Here is a 26,621-nt window from a genome sequence, read left to right as displayed (position 1 = left end):
TCCGTTGCTTTTTTTAAAGCTGTCTCGCTATGTTAAACTCCTTTAACATAGCGACACAGTGTGTAAAAAGCAACGGAGATCTTGTTTTCTCCGCTGCTTTTTTTTTAAACCTGTCTCGCTATGTTAAATGGGTTTAACATAGCGAGACAGCTTTAAAATAAGCAACGGAGATCTCCGCTGCTTATTTTAAAGCTGTCTCGCTATGTTAAACCCATTTAGCATAGCGAAACAGTTTGCAAAAAGCAACGGAAATCTTGCTTTCTCCGTTGCTTTTTTCAAAACTGTCTCGCTATGTTAAATGGGTTTAACATAGCGAGACAGCTTTAAAATAAGCAATGGAGATCTTCGTTGCTTATTTTAAAGCTGTCTCGCTATGTTAAACCCATTTAACATAGCGAAACAGTAAAAAGCAATGGAGATCTTGCTTTCTCCAATGCTTTTGCTCACAGCTCTGATGTACTGCGTAGGCATGCGCATGCGCAGTACAACAGAACTGCCGCGGAATACCAGACAGCTGCAGAAGGGCAGCAAGGAGGCATTATACAATGCCATTATTTAACAAAAGTAATTATTTTTTTTCTTAAATAATTTCATTGTGTAATATTCAATAACCCAGTTCTGGGTATGGGTAATGCTGGATTTACCCACAGTTGGCTTTGTTTGGTCCCTCGGGCTTCACCCTCGGGACCAAACCACGCCAACCGTGGGTAAATCCAGCATTACCCACACCCAGGCGTGGGTTATTGCTATATTAGTTACCAGAGAATTTAAAGAGAATTTAAATCAACTTCTATAAGAAAAATCACATGAACGGCTTGCATCTCTAAAATATTAAGTACAATAACGTTTAATGCACTTTTATATACAGTAAATTCCCTGCTTGCCAGCCTGAGAGGTGGCTACAGCAGGTCTTGTGGGGCCACATCATTTCTCCAGTTTCCAAAATATTAGGTGATACAGTGAGTACTACAGTATTTTATTTTGTGTCCAATGTGATGAACCCGTAATCTGTTTATCTACTTAGATTTTTTTTAGTATAACTGTCTTGTATGCTTGCATCTTATGAAGTTGTAAAGTAAGGTGCAGCGTCGTAAGCTTCATAGCCTCTGCATGCTAAAGTGTTGTCCTTAGTCCCATTGTAGAGAAGAATATGAACAAAGAAGTGGTTGCTCAGACTTGTGTTTTCTGTCTTATTTAGAGGGCTCACTGCTGCAGACGCAGAGATGCTGTACATGCAAGAAGTAGAAAGGATGGAAGGCTATGGAGAGGAAAGCTACTTAGCAAAGGTAAGTTAGTAACACTGGATCAGTTTCAAACTGCATTATCTTACTTTGTTGTCAGAACAGTAGTATGCATGAGTGGTATCTTAAATATATGTAAATCATTCAGTGCTCTATGTTAGCTACTGAATTAATATCAAAGGAGTACAGCAAAATCATAGGCATGGATTAAGATAGTAAAATAACAGTGTGTGGTTTTCCTTCTTACTCGTTGAATTTAGTTGGAGTGTTACATATATTTTTCCATGCTTAGCTTCATGTAGTGATCTCCTTCCTACTTTGATTTATACTCTCTGGGAGTCAGTGAGAATGGCTGGGGAGAGGGGGGGGGGCTGCATCTTAACCTAATGCTTTTGTTGAGCTCACTGATGAATGAGAAGTAGAGGAGATATGTATGTACACCCCAGAAATTCTCAGAAAGCATAAGTGTCCCGCTCTTTGAACATGAATATCGTTTTTTTAATGGTTTCCTCAGCTTTCAGTGTATTTGTTTCCTCAGAGTTCAGTTTATTAGACCATCTTTGGAGACACTGACACTCTCCTCGAGGTAAGAGAGTTAGTGGCAACTTTTACTAAGTTCTGATTCTTTTCCTGGTATTAATGAAAACCTGAATATCAGTGTGCTCTGAGATGGAATAGATAACCCCACCCCTTTTGACACCTTTGCTGGCTGTTATTGGTTGAAATATTTCTTTTTATAGAATTTCAGACATGTTTTTCTCTCATTGATAGCTTTTTATGTTTTTATGAGCTGTTACACATATTTTAATGTAAGACACTACCATAGCTCTCAACCAATCAGGGACAAATTTCAACAGAATCAGGGATAAACCCAGAAAAAAGCAGGGACATTTTTAAAATATTAATACTATTAACCTGAGACGCTGGCAGAATAAAAGAATGTTAATCAATACACATCTTGTGAAGTAAAGGAAATTTATAACTCTTAATTATTGTCATTATTTATGGAGTATAATTCACCACCTTGCCACCAAAGGTCACCAATTTTAGGAGGGATTAAGAGAGACAGGGCTGAAATTTGAGTCAAAATCAGGGACATCCTTGGAAATCAGGTACAGTTGAGAAGTATGGACACTACTCTTGTGGTTTATGTTCTGATGAAGTTCTTGATACTATTAAAGGAACGAAAGTGCTCAACACCGGTTTGGTTCTGTGTGTTTTCTGCAAGTCCAAGAAGTTGTTTAAGTTAAACTTTAATAAGGTCAGCATGATGCATGCTAAATTGCTTCTTGCCCATGTCCAACTCACAGAGAGCGCAAAGCATTCATGAGGATTCTCATTTAGCCCTCTAATGATCAAGTTCCCTTCCAGAAATTGTTGATATATGCATTACAGCTGTAAAAGTGGGAGAGACTGTAAACATTTGTTTTTGTGCAAGAGTGTAGCTTTGATATCTAACAACATTTCTTCAGTCAGAGGACAGCAAGCACTTGCCTTTCAGTACAAAATTAAAATTAAGACACTGAATTATTTTTAATGGAAAAAAATTTGTGATGTTGTTTTCTTTCAGAGTGTTAACAAGTTTGTATGTGGTATTTAAGCTTCATAAAATATTCATTAATGACAGAAAAATTATATTTTTATTTGTTCTTTTCTGTAATGTAGAATAAAGTATGTTTAGGCTTTGTAACTTTATTCCACAGTGATTGTGTAATGAAATGCAGTTTCAAGTGAAACAAGTGATTGCTTGCATATAATTGTAGGGGGAATCATAAACGTGAACCTCTGAGCCCCAAACCGTGAAAGGAGTAAGATGCAAGCAGTTAATGTTGCATTGCAAGCAGTTACTAAATATTTGTGAAATCCTGTTTTTTTTTTTTTGTTTGTTTTTTGCTTTACAGCTAGATCTGTGTGTGAGAAAGAACTGAGTTGATTACCTCTGGTTTCTGTGGGCAAAAGTAATAAGCTAAAGTATTTATGTTTAGTTAAAAACAGTATGGAGTGAGTCTTGCATGGAAGCCATTGGTGTCCACATCTGTGTAAGTGTTGTCTGCAATATGCTTGTATAATGTTTTGGAAACTTAACGCAGCTAAGGGTTTAGTATTCCTTATGTTAGGGTCATCTAAGTTATTTCGCTATTATTAGGTAGATTTTCCTTTCTAGTATTCTATTGGTGTGCCTGATTATTGTTTTCTGATCACTGTGCAAACGCATTTATGTCTGATTATTAAGCTTGTATCAGGCACTGCCTTAACTTCTTTATTGTCTAAGTAAAGTTTTGTTTTATTTATGCACTTTTAATATCCTGTGGCTGGTATTTGTTACATGATTTTATTATGTGAGGAGAGGATAAGGAGGTTGTATTATTTAACACTTTTGCTTGTCAAGATGATGGTGCCTGCTTATGATTGGCCAGACAGGTCTGTACATTACTATTTTGTGTTTATTACTATTTTATTTGGCAATAGATTGAGCGGGACAGCTAATCTGTGTGCTATCTCCCAGACATATCTAGGGTGGTGGCAATGCAGCCTTGCCATGATTCCAGTTTCTTCCCTGAAAACTTTGTGTGTGTGTGCATATGTGTGCGTGTGTGCATGTGTGTAAAAAAATAATTTATTTTTAAGACCGTTACCTTTTGTAAGAGTTACTGAAGACACTGCTGTCCACAGACAAAGTGATGAGAAAGGGGCCCGGGATGCATGGTCAAAGACTCAACTCACTTTGTGGTCAGTGTGTAGTCCTGGTCTGGCTGTAGATATTGGAAGCTGGTATGAAGGGCAGCATTGCATGTTCCCTGTATGCTCCTTAGAGAATCAGATTTGTGTGCACGTTTTCTAGTTTAACCTTTTTGGTACCAGTGATGTGAGTCGAGAAATCATTCCTGTAATGGCCGTCAGACCTGTTTGGGGGTAGGGGAGCAAATCCAAAACAAAAAACTGTAGCTCATGTCCTTCATAGAACCATTGTAAAATGTGATTGCCAGTACTGGTATTCAAACCCCATCACTGCCAAAGCAGTCAACGCAATTGATACTTTCTGTAATAAGTGCACAGCATAGCATGACAAACGTATACCTGTTTAGTCAAATCATCTGTATCTTTCCTTGGTAGTTAGTGGTTAGAGTATGGTTTTAGAGGCATGAGAATTCAGTCCCTGTCAGCCTGGAGTAGGATATGCAACCATTCAAAGTGCTTTGAATCTGATGGACCTTCACCTCTTTGTCTGGGAAGTTCAAATACTAAACAGCAAACTTTACATTCCCCTACTGGCTTTTTTTTTTTATATTTCATCCATTTTCCAGAGAAAAAGAAATGCAGAGCTGAAGGTGGCTTTGCAAAGTGTCAGTTGTCTCAACAATAAAATGAGTGGTTTAGAAACTTTCATTTGTTTGGAGAATGCTGATTGCATGTACCATTATAGAAACCTTGTTTAAAGATGCAAAGTGCATATCACACATTCAAAGGTATCTCTCCTGTCATTGTCACTTTTCCAGTGGGATACATGTTACTGTCCCAACATATGTAAAGAGACACAAAAGTGAAAGCCAAGAAAACAACTTGGAACAGAAGTTATTCATACAATAATTAATGTCACTGGTATTGAATATAATGTTATAGGACTCCACTGTACACTATTACAGTATGATGATTTCTTGACTGAAGTCCATAATATAAAAATCTCAGAGAATGCAATCCTTCTTCTTCTTCTCTTTCAGCTGTTCCCGTTAGGGGTCACCTCAGTGGATCATCAGTTTCCATTTTGTCCTGTCCTCTGCATCTTGCTCTGTCACACCAGCCACCTGCATGTCCTTTGTCACCACATCCATAAACCTTATCTTAGGCCTTCCTCTTTTTCTCGTACCTGGCAGCTCCATCCTTAGCATCCTTTTCCCAATATACCCAGTATCCCTCCTCAACACATGTCCAAACCAATGCAATCTCGCCTCTCTGACTGTGTCTCCAAACTGTCCAACCTGAGCTGACCCTCTAATATACTGACCTAATCCTGCCCATCTTTATCACACCCAGTGCAAATCTTAACATCTTTAACTCTGCCACTTCCAGCTCCTACTCCTGCCTTTTTGTCACTGCCGCTGTCTCCAACCCATACAACGTAGCTGGTCTCACTACCCTCTTGTAGACCTTCCCTTTCACTCTTAGTGGTACCATTCTGTCACAAATCACTCCAGACACACTTCTCAACCCATTCCACCCTGCCTGTACTCTTCTTCACCTCTCTTCCACACTTACCATTACTCTGAATTGTTGATCCCAAGTACTTAAACTCATCCAACTTTGCCAACTCTACTCCCTGCTTCTTCACCATTCCTCTATCCTCCCTGTCATTCACACCTGTATATTCTGCCTTAGTGCTGCTGACCTTCATTCCTCTCTTCTCTAGAGCATATCTCCACCTCTCCAGAGTCTCCTCAACCTGGTCCCTACTCTCACTACAGATCACAATGTCATCTGCAAGCATCATAGTCCATGGGGCCTCTTATCTGATCTCGTCTGTCAACTTGTCCATCACCATTGCAAATAAGAAAGGGCTCAAAGCTGATCCTTGATGTAATCCTACCTCCACCTTAAACGCATCTGTCACTCCCACTGCAGACCTCACCACTGTCACACTACCCTCGTACATATCCTGTACCACTCTTACATAGTTCTCTGCCACTCCCGACTTCCTCATACAATCCTTAAGAGGGATTTTTAAATATCCAAAAGTTGGATGTTGTTATATTTAACCCAAGAGTAAAATCAAATGCATTCAGATATAATTCTTTTTTTTTTTAGATTTTACAACCATAAACTATGATAAAACAAATTATGTAATTATGAAAACAGACTGAGATAAGTATCATCAATAATCAAATAAACCTGATTAAGATACTGTCAGTAACTTTTGTGGTTTTATTAGGTTCCGCATTTATGAGCACATACCAGTGAGATACAAACATGCAGGTTGTTGTGTCTTTCAGCTTTTCCCGGTTAGGGGTCGCCACAGCAGAACTCCGGTCCGCTAATGATACAAACATGCAGGTAAATTCAATAAAAAATAATTTGATGGAATCACAGAATTAAGTGCTCAAAAAAGAGGTAATGCGTAGCTTTCAGAAATCATGCCATTCACATAAGCAAAGTTAGATCTAGTAAATTTATAGATACTGCTTACTTTTCTTTTCAGTTCTTTCAGGCCTAACTGTGAACGCTGCTTTTCCTCAAATGTTGAAATTATTAATAAGATTTTCTTTAATTATTTCAGAAAACTGAAAGAGAAAATTGTGAATACAACATGTAGTAAACAGTGAGGAAGTAATCCCTCAGTCACAGGGCATAGTGAATGCATATTTAGAAGAAAGTTTTTTTTTGTTTTGTTTTTTTTTTAACAAGAAACATCTGTATTAAATTATCACATATGACAAAGGCAGTCATACATTTCTATAAATGAAACAAAACATATCGACGTAATTTTAGTTGCAAACATTATACATCACAAACCATGTTGACATAATTTTAGTTGCAAACATTATACATCACCTATAATCTATCCATTCATTGTCAGTCGAACATGACATAGGTCATTCAAATCCTGCCTTCCTTCAGACCTCTCTCCTTCTCTGCAAGAATTGTTCCCACAGTTCCCATTTTTTCTATGTAATTTACTCCTACCCTTTTCTAAAGATCCCAGTTCCAGTTATTTTATATCTGTTACTATATTCAGTACTTACTAGTTGGTTTAGACTTTGATTTCCATTTTCTGGTAATTGCTTTAACATAATTAGACTCAACAAAGCCTTACTATGTATAAGCAATTCCAATTCTGTATCACAGCTCAAAAAAGAAATTTCTTTAGTTACACCCATTTGCTCACCCAGTATCTCTTAACAGAGCTGTCTGCAGCAGTCTTTAAAGTCTGCCAATTCATTACATTCCCAGAAAATATGTTCCCAATTACCTCTTTCTTCCCCGTCAAACTTCCAACATTTGCTGTCTACCTGAGGAAAAATTCTTTGGAGTCTATTTGGGGAACAAAAATACCTGTGTAAGCACTTCCAAGCAAATATCCTAAATCTTCTAGACTTTGTTGCATGTTTGGGAGACATACATATACCCCCCCCATTGTTTCTTTGTGAATTGCTTACCCAGTCTCTCTTCTCAATCCTTTCTAACCTTCTCTGATTGATTCTTATCATTGTCGTGCAGTATTTTGTATGCTCTACTAATTATTCCTTTTTTAACAGCAGTGTCTGTTCTAGATTTTACTAAAAACCGAATCAGTGCTGGTCTTTCACATAGATTCCCCCTATTTCTTTCTCTTTGCCTATACTCTGATATCAGTCCTTGATACAGAATCAGTCTCTAGCTTGTAGCACAAATAAATTATTGGCCTTTTTCCATTCTATTACCTTTCCCTCTCTAATTATTTGCTCCCAGTATCTTGGATCTTTTGCAAGTTTTCTCCAATAAATTCCAGCTCGCTCTTGCCTATTGTCGGTATCCCTAATTGCACTCGTCCCTGTTGGCAGAATCTTCTTTCTCCATTCCCATGTTGGCTTAGTTCTTTGAATACTTTCTGCTACTTTGTGAATGTATGGTTATTGTTATTCTCCTTAAGGATATGCATCTAAAATCCCAGTCTGTCATTGTTTTTTGAGTTTCCCCCGTTTCATTATCATTCTTTTCCACTTTGAATTTTAGGCTTCTGCTTGTGCTATGTATAGAAGCTTTAAATTTTGTAGCACATGCTTTCTCTGCATCAAGACCCACCAACGACAGCAATATTTTTTTACATTCAGCTTCCCTTTGGATAAATATGTGCCAGAGTAATCCTCTTCCCTTGGCAGTAGCCCTGTAGTGCTGCACATATGCCATTATTATCTTTTTTATCCTCTTCTATCACTATTAAAGTTCCTCTTGAAATTAATGTTAGTACTCCTCTTTTTCTTTGTCCCAGGTTTTCCGCTGAATAACTATCCTGAATACCTTTTTTATCAAATTCACATGTTCAGTTTTTTCCATATGTGCCTCCTGTAGCATTGTTATTTGCACCCTATAATTTTTCATATAGCTCAGTACTCTTTTTTTTTTTTTTTGGTATGTATATGTCAGACCATTAACATTTAAAGGTAATATAGAGAGTGTTATTATGTTAAAAAGTTATTATTCTCTCACCTTTTATTTGTAACAGCTTTTTTGTTAAGTATGTAGTTCCAGCTTTTGTGTTACATACACACAAATGTGTGGCAGGTTGATTTTTTTGTACAGTTTCATGCCATATCCATTTGAGCCTGTGTCAAATCTTACAAAACTTTTTGTTTTATTGAAAGCCCTCAGACAAAAAATACACCCCTAAAATCTATTAATTTAATACTAACACACAAAACTATGTACATCCTCAAATACTGAATTTTTACCCTCCTAATAGAAACAGTTGTCCCAAGCTAACAGCCACACTCAGACTTGGGTTAATCTAAAAGGAAGGTTATCCATGCTAAAGCAAATAGGTTCATAGTTCACAGGTTAGTACTAAGCTAACTGCTCTTGCAAGCCATTTTAAGCCTAGCCTAGCCAATTATCCCTTGTGAGACTCAAACCCTGCACCTTGTGTTTGTGAGGCAAACACCATAGCCATTAGGCCACCCTCCCAAATAGTACAGCTTGTGTTTCTATTAAATGCTCTCTGGATTTGCTTTATCTTCATTGCTGTCCCAATTTGGGAAAAAACTGAATGCTTTCAGAAAACTTCATCTCCTAGCCATTGAAAGAAAGAAGTATTCTGCTTTTATTGCTCTTTATTAGATTGTCTCCATGGAGACATGAGAACCAGATACAGAGTTGCTTCTACAAGCATTTATTGCCTAGAGGAAGGCTTCATTATATTCATTGTTCTTTTTAATTAGTTTTTTTCTTGAAAAATGTTACTAGATCAAGTCAAGGGCATTAATCCAGTTATTCCCTTATGCACTGAATGAGAAAAAGCACATAATTATTTTTTGTGTCATCCTCTTTTAACCAGACTTTTCTTCTTTTTTAAATTGCAGTATATTCATTTCTTAAAACTCAACAAGGAGAAAGAGAAAAGAAGGAAAAAAAAAACAGGAGCACCCATTTACTTTAGTATCCCCTTTACACTCGAAAATAACTGAGAAAACTTTAATTTATAGCTTGTAGATTATATCATGCATTATAAAAATACTGCTGTTAAGAACAAAATTTTGATTTACTCACCGTTAACTCTCTGCTCTTCCTCCCCACTCCTAAGTGTTCCTCAAATTTTAGTGACTTGAAATAGGGCATATGCTTCAGAGTCCCATACAAGTTTAACAAAGTCAAAAAGTCCAATATTTCAAGGTTTTCTTGTTCTGTCATCTTTCACAAATATAATTAATGTTTTTTAATCCCACATTTATTACTCAATTTCTGAGTTGGTGGTTTTATTTCTGTTTATCTCCGTCTCCTAAATCCAGTCTCTGCTTAATTTGCAGTGTCCTGTCAGTTCTTGTCAACTGTTGTGCTTTCTCCTGTCTCTCTAGCATTTTCCATTGATTCATTTGAAAAGGTTTCGCTGACACAGTCACTGTGGTCTTTATTACCAGAGCAAGAAACAGAATCTCCTTCCGTTTCAGAGCTCACTTTTTGTTAGACAAACTTTTGTATTTCCTATTTAACATGTTTAGGTTCATAGGTTCATACTAGGCTATCTGCCCTAGGGCATTTATAAGCCTAGCCAGAGTGTGTTTGGCTTTCGCCACCCATTTTAAATTAATTTTGCTATGCCCTTTTTCGAGGTTAGTATACTGTGCCTCTGTCTAACAGTGACACAGAAGTGATACCCGGGGTAAACCTACGATCTCCCATCCACTCAAGATTCCTCTTGAAGAGAGACAATGAGGGACTCTGCCTTACCTGGACTGGGATTTTATTCCAGAGTGAAGGGAGCCTCTGGGTTATGAATCTGTCCCTCCAGCATGTCCTATTTATTTCAGTGCTGAGGTTCAAGTCTCTCGAGCGCGTAGCTCGATGGGATTTGGATTTTCTGAGGTGCAGCATGTCCATTAATTCCGGGTTGGACATGGATTTATACGTCAGGCACAGATTGCCTCTGAGCAGGCGGTATGCCACTGAGTAGAGCTGGAGTTTCTTTAACCAGGCAGCATATGGCATCTGTTTGAGTCCTTTGATCCTCTTGGTGAGGTACTTTTGGGGTCTTTCCAGTTGCTGCAGGTGTCTGGTAAGGTACATCCCAAAAGGGGCATTACACTCAATTATGGGCCTGATGAGGGATGAGTAAAGAGGCACAATGACCTCCCCTGATCTAGATGTGAATCCCTTCATGATTAGGTAGGCTATATAAAATGTTTTTCTAACCATTTTGGCCACGTGGTTGTCAAATGAGAGATTGCTATCAACTTGGGTCCCCAGGTCCCTAATTACTTCTTCCATACTTAATGGATTACCACCTGTGTGGTAATTTGTGGGCACTTTGTTTTTGCCAAAGGGGATGACTGTACACTTTTTGGCGTTTAGCTTGAGGCCATGGCTCTGGCACCAGTTGTCTGTTTCTATGAGGCCCTTTTAGAGGATGCTTGTGTCGGCTGGAGAGTCGATTATGACGCCCAGTTTGCAGTCATCTGCAAACTTGGTCAGCCACAGTCCTTCTGTGTTGGCCTGTACCTCCGAGAAATATATACCGAACAAGAGAGGTCCCAGGACTGAGCCTTGTGGGATGCCACTTGTAACTGGTTTGGAGTCTGACATGGCTCCAGCAATTCTAACCATGTGGGTTCTGTCCTTGAGCCAGTTTGCAACCTATCTAGTGACATAGGGGTTTATATTTAAGCTGGTGAGCTTATCTATAATGCCTGAGTGGGGTATTGTATCGAAGGCTTTTGCGAGGTCCAGGTAGGCTGTGTGGACCACCTTCCCCTCATCAATGGCCTTGGTGACTGTTTCAAAGAAATCAACCAGGTTTAAGAGACAGGATCTGCCCTTAACAAAGCCGAACTGGGTAGGATCCAGTGTCTGTAGGTCCCCAATATCTTTATTTATGAGGTCCACGATGATCCTTTCCATAGCTTTGCAGACCAAGCTAGTCAGGCTTATGGGGAAATAGTTTCCAGGATCCATTGAGGCACTACCTTTGTGGAGAGGGACCACTGTTGCTGTACACCACTCTTTGGGTACATATCCTGTAGTAAGGCTGAGATTGAACAGTAGTAGTTTTATGTTTGGGTTTAGCTCTTCTTGGAGTTCATGTAGGACGCAGCCCGGGACACCGTCTGGTCCCATTGATGCTGTGTTTTTTGCTTTGGAGAGGGTGGCTCTTACCTGAGTATCTGAGATGTCAGGGGGGCAGCACTCTGCTGGGATAGATATTTGCCCTTTTGGTGGGGAGGGAGAAGTTTGCGCTGAACCTGTCAGCTAGGATGTTGGCAATGTCTGTGGGTTCGGTGTATTTTTTGTCATTTTGGACCAATTCTGAGCATATCTGGGAATTCCCACCCAGGTTCCTAACATAACTAAAGAAAGCCTTGTGATTATCCTTAGTGTCCTGTGCAATTTTTCTCTCTAAGCTGGCCTTAGACGATTTTATGAGTGCCCGTAGTTTTTTACTACTACTGATTGGAGATGCCTTCCCTTTTTGGGATTTTGCTCTATAATGTAGTAGCTTCCTTCTTCTATTGTATAGTTTGTTTATGGCTGGGGTCCACCAGACAGGACGCCTGCCTTTGGAGGATTGGGTTTTGGTTTTATTTGGGATTGCATGATCTATGCATTCCTGAAGGTGTTCATAGAATGTGTTTGTAAAGGATTCTGCAGTCTGGGCCGTATTTTCCACAGGCCCGGGGGCTTTGAAGGATTCCACCTCGGTTTTGAGGAGTGTGAAATTTGCTTTAGAGAAGTTTTTCACTGTGGTTTTCTGGGCAGGGGGTGGTGTCGGGGTGTGAATATCCAGTGAGATTAGTTTATGGTCTGATCTTACCAGTGAGGGATGGTCTGGAGCATAGAGTCCCCATGTTGGTGATGATCAGGTCCAGTATGTTTTCCCCTCTTGTGGGAGTGGTAACAAGTTGTTCCATAGCATTTGAGTTTATAAATTCTAGGAACCTTTGGGCTAGGGTGTTGGAGCTAGACTAATGCTCCCAGTCTGTGTTTGGGTAGTTGAAGTCACTCAATATAATGGTGTTTGGAGAGACCTTCATATTTTCCAGTGTTCTCAGGAAGGCCTAGTGGGGTTCCTGGGTTTGAGAGGGTGGTCTGTAGCAGGCTGTAAACTGGAAGGCAGTTTTACCCACTGTTAGTTGCACATGGATAGTCTCTGATGCTTCGTGCTGTGCCACCAACCTGAAGGTGTGGGTATCTTTGACGAATATTGATACTCCCCCTCCTTTTGTGGTTCGGTCCAAGTTTTGGGGCCAAAAAGCATGGTATGAGGTATAACCTGGTAGTGCTGGGGTGCTCTCGGAAGCCTTGAACCAGGTTTTTGTTACTGCACAGATATCGATGTTCTCCATGCTAAGGAGAGTTTTGAGTGTGTGCATCTTGAGGTTTAGACTTCTGGCATTGAGTAGCATTACTCTTAGTTTCTTATCCCTTGTGATACCTATGGTGGTGGGTTTGTCTTTTGAGCCTTGCCTAAAAAAAGGCACTATGGGGGTAGCAAGAGCCTTTGCCAATATCCGAAGGCCCAGGGGTGACAGGTGCAAGCCGTCACTAGCGAAGCATCGTGGCTTGTCGAGCATGTAATCCCAAGCTGACAGGCATTGGATCCCCTTTGAATGACACCAATACTTAAGCCAATTCTTGAAATTGATCATCTTGTCTTCATATTGTGGCATCATTCTTGGTGAGGGTAAGATGCTACTCAAGGTCAGGGTCATACCAGCCTGGGCTACTGTTAAATAAATTTGTTAGAGTCAGACTGTAAAAATCATTGAGTTATTCAAAAACAATGTCAATCAATAACAAACAGTAATGCAGGAGAACTTGAGCATCTTAAACTCTAATGTACATTAGGAGGCAAAAAACCATACACAAACTTGTACAGAATTTTGTCTAACTTTATTGACAGAGGGCACCATTTTTATATATGTCATTATCAGTTTTGCCCACCTCACTGGCGTGGTCAGTGACAGGGTCTTTACATCATAGTAAAAGTGCTGAGATTGTGTTTTTCAAAAAGTCTTTTCCCATGAGAATGTTACAGCCTTGCAAGCACCTGGTCAGTCACGATGACCTCCTGAGGATGTAGCCAATTCAAGGCTCTTAGATTAGTTCGAATACAATAGATGTATGTCTTCTTTAATGCCTCTCTTTGTCTTTCTTGTTCACCAGCTGCGCACTATCAGAGATAGTGCACAAGGCTATTCTCCTGGTGGAAGCAGGAAAGAGGATACACATGCGAACAGATTTATTATTTTCTAACTTTGCAAAATAATCTTTACTTGAAAGACATGAGCCAGGCTGTGCTTGCATGCTGCCAAGGCCAAATTTCTGATAACACTGCAGCTTGTGCTTCAAGCAATAATATGCAAGTTTATTTCTACTATCATTCTAGCAAGACAGAATTAAATGCATTATATACTACTTTTCAAACTTTGTTCTCTATTATGGATTTAAGTACATTTATTCCTAACTAAAGCACACATTTCTCTATATATTTGACCACACAACTTATATGTGTTTGAATGTTTGAATACACATTTTCCCAAGCAGCATATATTGTAAATATATTTTCTAAGCAGCATGTATAGATTTTTCTAACATTCTCCCTCCTGTTAATGCATTTTATTCTATTTGAAACATAAACAGTATTATTTTATTTCTTAGCCTTTTCCTTTCAAGGACTCTCAGCTAAGTAAGTCATTTGTTTTATATTTCAGATAGACTTTCACTTGGTATCAACAAATTCAATTCCATGTCTTGGTACATAGTTTCAGTCACTGATACATCAACTAAGTCTTTAACTAATTTTTTCACACAGGGTATCCCGCAGCAGACACATGCTCCAATTATGAGCAGTACTACACAAATTGCAATCAGAATGTTCATAAGGACCGACCCCACCCCCAAACAGATTCTGGAAAAAGTTAGGCCGGTGGGTTTGGGCCTGGTTCTGCCATTGCTGACACCTGCTGTATTACCTCCAGGTGATCATTGATTTCATGCTGGTTGTCTGGAATGTACGCACAGCATTCTTCTTTGATAAGCGCGCACGTACCACCTCTCGCCGCTAGGGTGAAGTCGAGAGCCATTCGGTTCTGTAATACAACTGTTCTCATTGCATTCATTTCATCAGTCACAAGTTCAAGAGCGGAAAAAGTCGCATTGCTCATTACTTAGAGGAGTTTTGACAATTTCCTCAGTTCCCAAATTGATTTGACTGCTCCGTAGGCTGGGAATATCCCAGCCCAGGATATAACACTGTCACTCAAGTCCATATGGGTCAACTTTTCTTTGTCCTTCACAGCGAATGATCCTTCCAGCTTGCTTCAATCTTACCCACTGGATTAGTAGGTTTTCTGACTGTATTTTCGCTTGCTGAGCTACATCTCTCACATTACGTATTTTACCCAGGGGCAATTCTGCAGTATGTCTTATGGCTGGAACCAGATAACCCAAAAAACAACTGCCGGACCAATTCTCAGGTAACCATTTATAGGCCTTTTTCCCACAAACAAAATAACAGTTTTCTACTTTTGTACTGATGCGAGTTAACCCTGAATGAAACATTTTCTTATCTATAACAGATAATTGTCTATATATTTCAGGAGTTTTTTGCACATCTCTCAATGTTGTTTTCATCAAGCTTAAATATGAACCATAATTCGTGCTACAACTAGTACCTTGATCTACAGGTTTTATATAACATTTGTAAGACACAGTTATGTTACAGTTACTCCAACCAACCTGGAGTGTATCATTTTTAACAAAACAAACAATTCCTTTCTGAGTAACAGGCAAATATAATGCCACTTTGTCTTGTGATCTCACAGTGCCTGTATCAAATAACAGGTTTTTCCAAGTTTCGTTTATCCCCAAGGGGACAGCAGACATTAAAAGTCCTCCATATGCTGTGGGTATCGCAGTACAAACCCAGCAATTTGAAACGTTCATAGTCTCTACATAGACTCGTTTCATAGCCAGGTATGTGTTAAAGTTTGGGTGCCAGTCTATAGCCAGTCCTTCATCACGTTTTATTAATTTCACTTCTGTAGTTATATGCAAGAAAAACCATAACAACAAAAAGGTTACTACAAACATAGTTAATAAGTGTATGATCAGTAGGCCAGTGAACCAATGTCTCTGGGGTTGTTTCACATTTTTATTCATTCTGCCTCTGGCCATCCTGTTCCTGTGGTATGTCAAAACTAAATTTCTTAACAGGTTTGCAGTGTGTCAAATGAACCCAAGATGATCTCTCAGCAATTTTTACTGCAGTAGGTGTTGCCAATAGTACCTGGTACGGACCTTCCCACTTTGGGCTCGCCCAGTTCTTTTTCTTTATGATTTTCAGCCAAATCCAGGACCCCGGGGTCAGCACGGCCTCCGGTTTTGCTTCTTGTTTATCTGAAAAAGAGTTCAACTGCAAAACAGTCTTATTTGTTAACAATTTCTTCATATAACTAGCTAATGAGCCATTGGCCTCCAGCTCTGCAGGCATGAGGGCCTTCCATTGTGGCACACAATATGCCCTACCAAACACTATTTCAAAAGGGGTCAAGCCCTTTACATTTGGGACAGTTCTCATGCTCAGCAGTGCTAAAGGCAGACAGCAAATCCAAGTTTTCTGAGTCTCACTCATTAATTTTCTCAACTTGTTTTTCAAAATTCCATTGTACCTCTCCACCAGTCCTGCTGACTGAGGGTGATAAGCACAATGGTTCTTCAAAGAAATCCCAAAAAATCTCCCAAGCTGCTGAATTGTCTGGTTTACAAAATGTGTTCCATTGTCACTATAAATTCTTTCCGGTATGCCAAATCTAGGAATGATTTCTTTCACTAGGGCTTTTGCTACTGTTGCTGCATCCGGATTCCTGGTTGGAAAAGCTTCTACCCATTTTGAAAACATATCTATGATCACTAAACAGTATTTTTCCCTTCACATTTATTCAGTTCTATGAAATCCATACAAATAGTATGGAACGGATAGGGTGGTGTTGGAAAGCTCCCTCGCTTTGGTTTAAATGCTCCCTGTGCATGATGCTTGCTACAAATATGACATGTTGCACAAAATTTTTGTGTATAATTCAGAATCCGTATGTTTGGAATGTTTTGTTAACTAACTGTACCATCCCCCCTGTTGAGACATGGCTCTGCCCATGACTCAACAAAGCTGCATATTTAAATAAATTAGATGGCAATATGGGCTTTTTCTCTTTGGAGATGTACAGTCCCTCTTTAAGGATTGCTCCTCGTTTAATCCACTTTTGCTTTTTTGCTTTTGTAGCTAATGTCTGCATTGTTTTTAACATTTCTAAATTTAGAGTCTCAGAGGGTTGTAGTTCTTCATTTAAAAGCACAGTTTCTGGGTCTGAGGCAGCTTGCTTTGCAGCTGCATCAGCCCGAGCATTTCCTTTTGAAATTCTATCTTGTTGTTTGGTATGGGCTGCACATTTACAGATAGCTATTCTAGTGGGTAACTGAATAGAATTTAACAGGTTCAAAATCAATTGTGCATGATTAATCGGCTTGCCAGTAGATGTTATTATTCCCCTGTTTTTCCATTGTTGGGCAAAGACATGCACTGTAGAGAAAGCATACTGACTGTTAGTATATATGTTAACACATTTGTCTTTCGCTAGAGTGCAAGCACGTGTCAAAGCTATTAATTCTGCTGCTTGAGCTGACAGGTTATGTTGCAGGGGTTGTGCTTTTATGATTTTGTCATCAGTCACTACTGCATAACCCACTAGGTTTTTTTCTGTAGGACCTCGTCTACAGGACCCATCCACAAAAAATGTCACCTCTGCGTCAGCCAAAGGTACATCAGTAAGATTTTGTCTGGGTGTGGTTATTTGTTCCATTTCCTGTAGGCAGCTGTGTGGTGTGCCATCCACAGGAATCGGAAGTAATGTCGATGGATTTAATGTCGTGCAACGTTCAATTGTCATATGGGGTTGACTCAATAGTATGGTCATGCAAGAAAGATGTCTGGCAGGGGATAAAAATGCTATTTTTTCTTGCAGTAAAATTATTGCAACTGCATGAGGTACTCTCAACGTGAGAGGATGAAACAATACCACTGAGGCCGAAGCTTGCACTGCCATAGCTGCTGCGACTACTGCTTGTACGCAGGGTGGTAATGATCGTGCCACCGGATCTAACTGTGATGAATAGTAAGCTATGGGGCGTTGCTTGCCGCCATGTTGTTGCGTCAGTACTGACGTCATATATCCCTGCCTACAATTTACAGTCTGGAAAAATCTTTTATGGTAATTTGGAAGCCCTAAAACTAACGATGAGACTATTAGTTTTTTTAGTCTGCAAAAGGCTGCTTCTGCTTCCGGTGTCCAATGTAGTGTTTCTTGTGCTGCCATTGGTGTTTTAAATATTAAATCAGCCAATGGAGCCGTTTTTAAAGCATAATTCGGTATTCAACTTCGACAAAAATTAGTCGTTCCCAAAAAGGACATTATTTCCTTTTTGGTAGTTGGTCTTGGTGCTTGTAAGATAGCTGTTTTCCGATCTTCATCTAATGTTCTACCTTTTTTGGATATCACATATCCCAGGTATTTAACCTGTTCTTTCCAAAGTTGCAATTTATGCTTGTTCACTTTATGCCCTTGCTCAGCTAAGAATTTCAACAATGCTATTGTATTTTCCCTACACTGCTGCTGGGTAGGGGCTGCAAGCAGGATGTCATCTACATAAAGTAGTACTTGGCTGCCCCCTGGTGGAGAAAACCCCGCCAGGTTGCTAGCCATCTCTTGCGAATATTGTTGGACTTTCACTATATCCCTGTGGTAGTCGGGTGTACGTGTACCTTTTGCCCTGAAATGTAAATGCAAACCAATGCTGGCTGTCAGGGTGGATAGGTATTGAAAAAAACACATTGCTAATATCTACCACGGTAAAGTATTTTTGTTGCGGCTTCAAATCATTTAACAAAGTATGTGGATCTGGCACCGTAGGTGCTCTTGGTATTACCGCATTATTTACAGCTTGTAAATCTTGTACCATCCGCCATTCCCCGTTTGCTTTTTTCACAGGAAATAGGGGAGTATTACATGGTGAATCTAAGGATTCTACCAGTATCCCTTCCTTAAGTAATGCCATTATGATAGGTTTGATTCCCTGTTCCGCATCCTTGCTCAAAGGATATTGTTTTTTCCTTGGTCTAAAGGCCGATTTTGGTGTAATAACTACTGGCCCTGCTGTTCGAATAAGTCCTACATTTGATTTTCCTGTTGACCAAAGAACATTTGGTATGTCACTCAAAGCTCTTTCTTCTTCTTTTATCAGGAACGCCAGTCAGCTGTTTTCACTCTGTTGTAAGTGTACAGCTGGGCGTGCTTGCGTTAACCAATTTAGTTTTTGTTTCTGTACTCCTAAGTCCGATAACTCTAAGTCAGTTAGTTTCTCCCATTTTGTCACTTTGTCACCCAAGTCTACCCACCTAACATTCCTGTTTTTGGTTAGGCTAACATGTGGTAGTTTATTGGATTTGTACAATTCCAAGAACTCCTGAGGTAACGAACAACTCACTACACTGTTGCCCTCAGTGTCCCAGTATAGGGTCCGTAGTATTAGTCTATTTGCGGGATTCCTGAACAACTTTTGTTCATATTCTTTATCAGGTCCTGATGTGCTACAATAATATAGGGTACAATGTAATAAATGTTGCTGGTCAACATCGAGGGGAAGCACCTTACTGGTGGCTACATTCATCAGTTCCTTGGTCACTGCCCCTGGACCGGTTGTAACCAGGTCCTGGCTGTACCAATAATAAGCCTCACCCTCCGATCGTACTACAAAAGTATCGGTTTGCCTCTGTGCCTCCATACCGTTCATGGTAGGGACTACTGCTATGCCAAAAAGTTGCATAAGATCTCTTCCTAATAAGTTCATAGGGCATTTGGCAGAAAGTACTATTTTACTTCTTTGGGTCATGCCTGAGACGGGGTCAGTTATTGCTATATCATGGGAAAGTGGTTCCCTGTACAGCTGTCCGTTTGCTGCTTTCACTAATATGTAATCAGGTGACTCAGAATGTTCCGGTAACTTTGAAGGATGTATCAAAGTTCGTGATGCTCCTGAATCACACAAAAATTTGACTTCTCTCCCTTCTACCAGAAGTGTAACTTCCGGTTTCATGTCTGCTAAATAGAGCTCTAAGCTCAGTAATGCCAAATCCAAAACTTCACTCTCCCCAACTTCTACATCCAGTTGCATGTCATTTGTTTCTTCTAAGGTATTTACATTATTCCCCTGCTCATTAGTCTCTCTTGGTGACTGCTGAGCAGCATAACTGTCATATAGTCAATCCTCATCTTCCTTATTTTTTTTTTTCACAGGTGCCTTGCTCCTGCAATCCCTTGCCAAATGTCCCTTCTTACCGCAATTGAAGCACTCACCTCTTTTCTTCCTGTCCTCATAAATTTCTGAGTTTCTGTCAGAGCGTTTGTTACCCTGAGTATTTCGCTTACCTTTCTTGGCCGTTTGTACTACAAAAACTTCCGCACCGTCTTCAGCTGTGAAGACCTGCGTTTTCTTTTTCTTTTTACTGTTAAAATGTTTTTCGGCATGTCTAGCATACTCTAACAAGGCTTGAAGCCTACTTGTTCGGTGATCTATCATGTGCTTCGTGATGAAGCTATTGATAGGGGCAATACAACCTTTCAAAATGCATTCTTTAACTGTTGTTCATACGAGCTATCATTCTTTTGATTTTCAGGAATAGGCATGCCACTATGGTTATTAAAGCATTCTAATAATCTACCATAGTATGCATCTACTGTTTCATTATCTTGTTGTACACATTGGTTAATGCAAGTCCAGTCTGCCCTAGGTTTCCATTTTTCAGTAATGCGGTCCGTAAGACCCTTCAATCTAGCATCTAGTTCTGCGTCACTATGTGGGAGTGGCCTGTGTTGCGCGTCACGGGCATTCCAGGCGCCACAAATCATGTGCCAGTCCGGACCTAAAATTTGTCTAACTACTCTTTCTACCTTTTCCCCATTTAAGTGGTAACTCAATCTCATGCCCTGTAAATCCTGTAGAAATTTCTCAAAGTTAATTTTTGGATGGGGAATTCCTTCTGTAGCTTTTCGGATGTCTTCCGGTGTCCATGGTTTATACACTAAGAGAGTTGAGGCCTGGCCCTCCTGTCCTGCCTGTGGGTTAGGTACTTCTATTAATGGACAGATTTCCTCACTCTCATCTAATAACCTTCCGCTTGGTTGAACATCTATAAACGTTTGACGTGTTCGGGATCTAGTCCCGATAGGTTCTCTTACAAATGGTTGTCTTAATATCCCTGTTGTCTCTGGGTAGCGTGGGGGGGGTCCAGCCCGCCCTCCCGCTTCATATTTTGAGTAAGGCATCGGTGGAGGTGGTAGGGGAGGGACCGATGCTACTATTATGTTATTATCCTCTTTGTCTAAAAATAATGCCTTTGCATTTTTATTTTTCTGTTCCCTTCGGTTCACTTCCTCAATCCACCTATGTGCTTGAGGAACACCCAACTGTTGTTGTTTTTTTTGCCTGACCTTCTGCGTCAGATTTTAACTGTTTCAAAAGTTTTACTAATGACATTTTATCTAATTTACCATCAAAGTCATACTTGTTAACCCATTTTGAAAAATATCTCACATTATCTGCTCTCTGTAATTGCATATATTTTGCATCTTCTGTTAGGGGCGGGTCACGTGACCCTTTAGTGCATTCATTTCCCATGTCTCTGAAAGAGAAAAAAAAGAAGAGAGAGAGAGAAAAAACAGAACTGTTACGTAACCCTTTCTCTTGTACCACGTGGTATCTTATTCCCCGTATTCACAGTAGTGTCTAGAATGACTGTTTACTTTGCTTTGTTTTATTTCCTGATCTATGACTCAAGATACAATACTTCGACTACCTCTCTCCCTGCTATCACAAACCTTAGCAATAGCACAGTGTAACCTGGTCCCCGATCTAAAACAAAAACAAAGAGAGGAATTCTGCTTACCCGAGCCTCCTGCTTATGTTTGATATGCTTTTTAGGACCCAGTTTTCCGCTTTTCGCCACAGATCAGACAAGTGGACAGCCTCTTTGGGCACGACAATTCAGTCGGAGGTCTTTCCTTCTTCTGCGCAGATTTCGGCCACCTATATATTCTGACCTGCAGCTTACCAAGGGAATTCCGGTCCGAAGGACCAAAATGTTAAATAAATTTGTTAGAGTCAGACTGTAAAAATCATTGAGTTATTCAAAAACAATGTCAATCAATAACAAACAGTAATGCAGGAGAACTTGAGCATCTTAAACTCTAATGTACATTAGGAGGCAAAAAACCATACACAAACTTGTACAGAATTTTGTCTAACTTTATTGACAGAGGGCACCATTTTTATATATGTCATTATCAGTTTTGCCCACCTCACTGGCGTGGTCAGTGACAGGGTCTTTACATCATAGTAAAAGTGCTGAGATTGTGTTTTTCAAAAAAGTCTTTTTCCCATGAGAATGTTACAGCCTTGCAAGCACCTGGTCAGTCACGATGACCTCCTGAGGATGTAGCCAATTCAAGGCTCTTAGATTAGTTCGAATACAATAGATGTATGTCTTCTTTAATGCCTCTCTTTGTCTTTCTTGTTCACCAGCTGCGCACTATCAGAGATAGTGCGCACAAGGCTATTCTCCTGGTGGAAGCAGGAAAGAGGATACACATGCGAACAGATTTATTATTTTCTAACTTTGCAAAATAATCTTTACTTGAAAGACATGAGCCAGGCTGTGCTTGCATGCTGCCAAGGCCAAATTTCTGATAACACTGCAGCTTGTGCTTCAAGCAATAATATGCAAGTTTATTTCTACTATCATTCTAGCAAGACAGAATTAAATGCATTATATACTACTTTTCAAACTTTGTTCTCTATTATGGATTTAAGTACATTTATTCCTAACTAAAGCACACATTTCTCTATATATTTGACCACACAACTTATATGTGTTTGAATGTTTGAATACACATTTTCCCAAGCAGCATATATTGTAAATATATTTTCTAAGCAGCATGTATAGATTTTTCTAACAGCTACATGCTCAGAGAGCTCCTCTATGTCTCTTTTCATGTAGTCCAGGGAGGTACGTCTCAGGTCATTCACACCAGCATGGACAATGACTGAGTCATATTTGTACTTGCCTTGGAGTGACCTGAGTGCTTGTGTTATGTGGCGGATCCTAGCGCCCGACAGGCAGCTCACCGTGACCTTCTCCTTGTTCAGCCTGGTGAGCAGGACGTCAGTGTGCCTGATGATAAGAGTCACCTATTACAAGTGTATAAGGTGTGTTGTTTAGCCTTAAGGGCTGTGACTGTTCGGCACACTGGCTTTGTGAGCTATGTGTTGCACATGTTTTGTTTTGGGGTAGCGGTTGCTTGGGTGTCTGCTTTGGAGGTCTCTACTGCTTAGGCAGATTTTTATTTAGACCCTCCGAGTATGTTTTTGTGTGTTTATGTGTTTGGTTTGCTGTCGTGGTAGGTCTATGTGAGACTGGAATTGTAGTGAGTGTGGTTTTCTTCTCCTCATGACTGGTTACGCCAGTACTGAGTTGAGAGAGCTTAGCCTCCAGTTTGGCTATATAGTTGCATCTCTCACGTGTTGGAATTTGTTGGGAGGAGGAGAGGGTTGTCTGTGTACATGAGGCAGTTGTAACATTGCCTCAAGATTCCCAGATTCACCAGCTGGACCGGAGAGGAGATTGACAACTGACCTTTGGACATGCTAGAATAGTATTGGGAATTCCTTTATAATTGAAAAAAAGGGCCAATGGGGAACAAGATACTCAAGGTGAGTTTGTGAGGGTGTAGTGCTTTTAATTTTTTAGTGCTGACTTATATAATTGCTTTAGTGAGCAAGTGCCAGATAACTTAAATGCAATGAGTTACAGGTAACTTAAATGCAAAAATGACAAACAGTAACTTTCTTTCAAGTGAAACAAGGAAATAAGTACAGTAAGCAATGCAGATATCACTAGGGATCCACAGAAGCGCTGAAAAGCCGCGTTTTAGGTGGAATTAGCGTTTCAGGGAAATAACAAGCAAACAACAACAAGCATACAAACAAAGCTAGATTCAGCAGGCCTGGATCTAGTCTATGTTACAGCAAACAAGGTGTACCAATTTCAGTAAGAAACAGTTCAAATATGCAGGCACTATAAGCCTTTAACCAGAAATTCCCAGCTCAGAAGGGCAGAGTCCAGCCTCTCCTCCCACAAGAGTGCAGACCACGAACCTTCTTAATGTAAAACAACTGGTCTGAATCCCAAGTGCTTAAACTAAAAGGCTTAGAATGAGTTACACCAAGCAGTAATAAATACAATTGAGTACTTTTAAGATGACACAAAAGCAAAAGTGCTCAAGTTATACAAACAGAGCTAGATTCAGCAGGCCTGGATCTAGTCTATGCTACAGCAAACAAGGTGTACCAATTTCAGTAGGAAGCAGTTCAAATATGCAGGCACTAAAAGCCTTTAACCAGAAATTCCCAGCTCAGAAAGGCAGAGTCCAGCCTCTCCTCCCGCAAGAGTGCAGACCACGGACCCTCTTAATGTAAAATAACTGGCCTGAAGCCCAAGTGCTTAAACCAGAATTAATACACTTTTAGAATAACAGACACTGAGCCCTCAATCAGCAGTTCCCAACTTAGAAGGATGTAAGCTACCTGTTCTGCCACTGCAGTGCACACCACAAACCTTCTTAATGTAAAACAACTGGTCTGAAGCCGAAGTGCTTAAACTAAAAGGCTTAGAATGAGTTACACCAAGCAGTAATAAGTACAATTGAGTACTTTTAAGATGATGCAAAAGCAAAATAAAGTAGGAAGAAACAAATACAGTAAAAGCAGATAAAAAATTTTTTTTGAGTGAGCAAATGAGATGGGCCCAGGAGTATCCAAGTGCAAATTTACAAGAGGGGCGGGCAGTTTCAAAGCCACCAAGATTAACACCAAAACAAAAACAGGGAGGGTGGGTGCGGGCCTACTGAAAAAGCAGAGTCACAACTTCCAGCTAGATATTGCTCAATGCAACACAAACAAATTAATTTAAATTGTGTATTATTTGAAAAAAGTGCAGATAAAAATTTACTTAACTTCACTTATGCGTTCAGTTGATTGCATGCAGGTCTTAGCTGGCCAAAGCGCAATAACTTTATCCCTCCAGGAAAGAATATTGTGAAGATAACTGGGTACAGCTATTTGAATCCCATGCCTGCTTGTCAACATTCCTTGATTAGTGGAATAAATTTACTCCACTTCTGACTGGTGTACAGTGAGTAATCATTTTCCACAAACACTCTGTCTCCTACTTTTAGCACTTTGTCAGAAACAACTCCTTCTGCGGGTAGGATTGCATCTTCACTGTTAAAGGTCTAGGTTGCTTTCTCATGGCCAGGTTTGGAGCATACCCACAATGTGCCCTTTCATTTAACAACAACTGCTGTGGAGTACCAGTCCAGTTGCTTGTTTGTGCTTTCATAAAATTAATAGTCTGTTCCTTCCAGCTTCTCTGGTACAGCAGGCGATGTCAGGTTTTCCCTACATGGTCTGTCTTCTAGTTCTTTTATGTTTTGAAATGTCTGTTCTTGAGCAGTCTGATATTCTGTATTGACCTCTGGGGCTTTTATAAGCCTACCCGTGCAACCCAAATGTTTCCCATGGGTTATTGTGCCGTAGAGGTTATTTTATGGGGTGTATGTTGGTTAAGGCATGATTTAATGGCTGCCTCTAGCCGTCAGGGAGGTGAAAGTTGGTGCTGAATTTCTCAGCCAGAAGATTAGCTATATCTCTCTCTTACATGAATGTGGTTCCATTTACCAACAGTTCAGCACACTGGTATATGCTGTGTCTGAGGTTTTGGACATAAAGAATACCTTATGGTTGTCCTTGGACTGGGATGCTATCCTTGCCTCAGAATTTGCTTTGTTTGATTTAATTAGACCTCTTAGTTGTCTTTTCAGTTTAATGAGATAGTTTTTATATTTTTTGTTGTTACACTTCCTAATGTTAGCAATAGCTTTTTTCTTTTGTTGTACAACCTGTTTAATTTTGGATTCCACCAGGGTGTTTTTTTTTTTTTTTTTTGTTAGTTTTGGGCTTGATTCTGGTAGGCACGGCAGCTTTTATGCATTCATTGACATGGTTGTACAGAGATTGTGAATAATTCTGTGCAAGCTGCAGTGTCATCTGAGTTTGGAGGGGCTTGAAATTTTGACAGTTTATCACTTAATAAAAGGCAATTTGCCTTTGAGTAGTTTCTAACTGTTGTAAAATTGATTCTTATTTTGAAGGAGACTACTTAACTTTATTGTCTGACCTTACCAGAGAGGGCACGACACTGGTGGAGGTGCAACGCTCTCCCATATTTGTGAGTACCAGGTCCAGAATGTTTGTACCTCTAGTAGGCGTATGCACTAACTGGTCCAGGGTGCTTGTTTTTACAAAGTCTAGGAATCTGTTTGTACCTCTAGTAGGCGTATACACTAACTGGTCCAGGGTGTTTGTGTTTACAAAGTCTAGGAATCTGTTTGTGCCTGTAGTAGGCATAAGTACTAACTGGTCCAGGGTGTTTGTGTTCACAAAGTCTAGGAATCTGTGCACCTGCAAACGAGGGGTCAAGCAGGATTCCCAGTTTATACAGGGATAATTAAAGTCCCCAATGAATATGGTGTTTGGTTGAATGGTGAGTGCCTCTAATAGGTCTAAGTATAAACTGTGGGCTTCATGGGGCATAAAGGGTGACGTGTAGCTTGCTAGGATACGGTATGGGACTTTGTCTATGGTAATCTGGATGTGAAGGAACTCCAGTGTGTCATCCTGTTTAACCAACCTAGAGGTATGCTTGTTACTGATGTAGATAGAGATAATTCCACCTTTAGTCCCTGTCAGTGCAGCTGCTGATCTAAATGTGTGGACTGCACTGAATACTTTCACTGCTGTGGTACTCTGGCTTTAAACCATATATCGGTAACTACACATAAGTCAACATTCTCTAAGGTGAGGAGAGCTTTTTGTTTAGACTCCTGGCATTGAGCAGTAACACATTTAAATTTCATTGGGTAAATTTTGCTATGTTGAAAGGTTTGTAAATTTAGCATTGCCTAAAAAAGGCTGTTTTGGGGAGGACAATGTTTAGCTGGTATTTGAAAGCCTAGAGGGTACAGGTACAGACCATCT

At 39.9% G+C, this 26,621-nt stretch overlaps 1 protein-coding gene across 1 annotated transcript in view; it reads left to right on the top strand.

Annotated features, from left to right (window-relative positions):
- The window catches only part of PTPN21 (protein tyrosine phosphatase non-receptor type 21), a 1,442,744-nt gene that overhangs the window by 324,536 nt on the left and 1,091,587 nt on the right, over nucleotides 1-26,621 (top strand). Inside the window, exon 6 of the mRNA XM_044073481.1 lies at nucleotides 1,199-1,286. Within this exon, the coding sequence (XP_043929416.1) occupies nucleotides 1,199-1,286 (88 nt within the window). The remainder of the gene's footprint in view (nucleotides 1-1,198; nucleotides 1,287-26,621) is intronic.

This window comes from Protopterus annectens, chromosome 6.part0 (assembly GCF_019279795.1).
Source record: "Protopterus annectens isolate FY-2018-M chromosome 6.part0, PAN1.0, whole genome shotgun sequence".
In the NCBI taxonomy this organism is placed as follows: Eukaryota; Metazoa; Chordata; order Ceratodontiformes; family Protopteridae; genus Protopterus; species Protopterus annectens.
The sequence above is the reverse complement of the archived record's forward strand: the minus strand, read 5'-3'. Positions and strand labels throughout refer to the sequence as shown.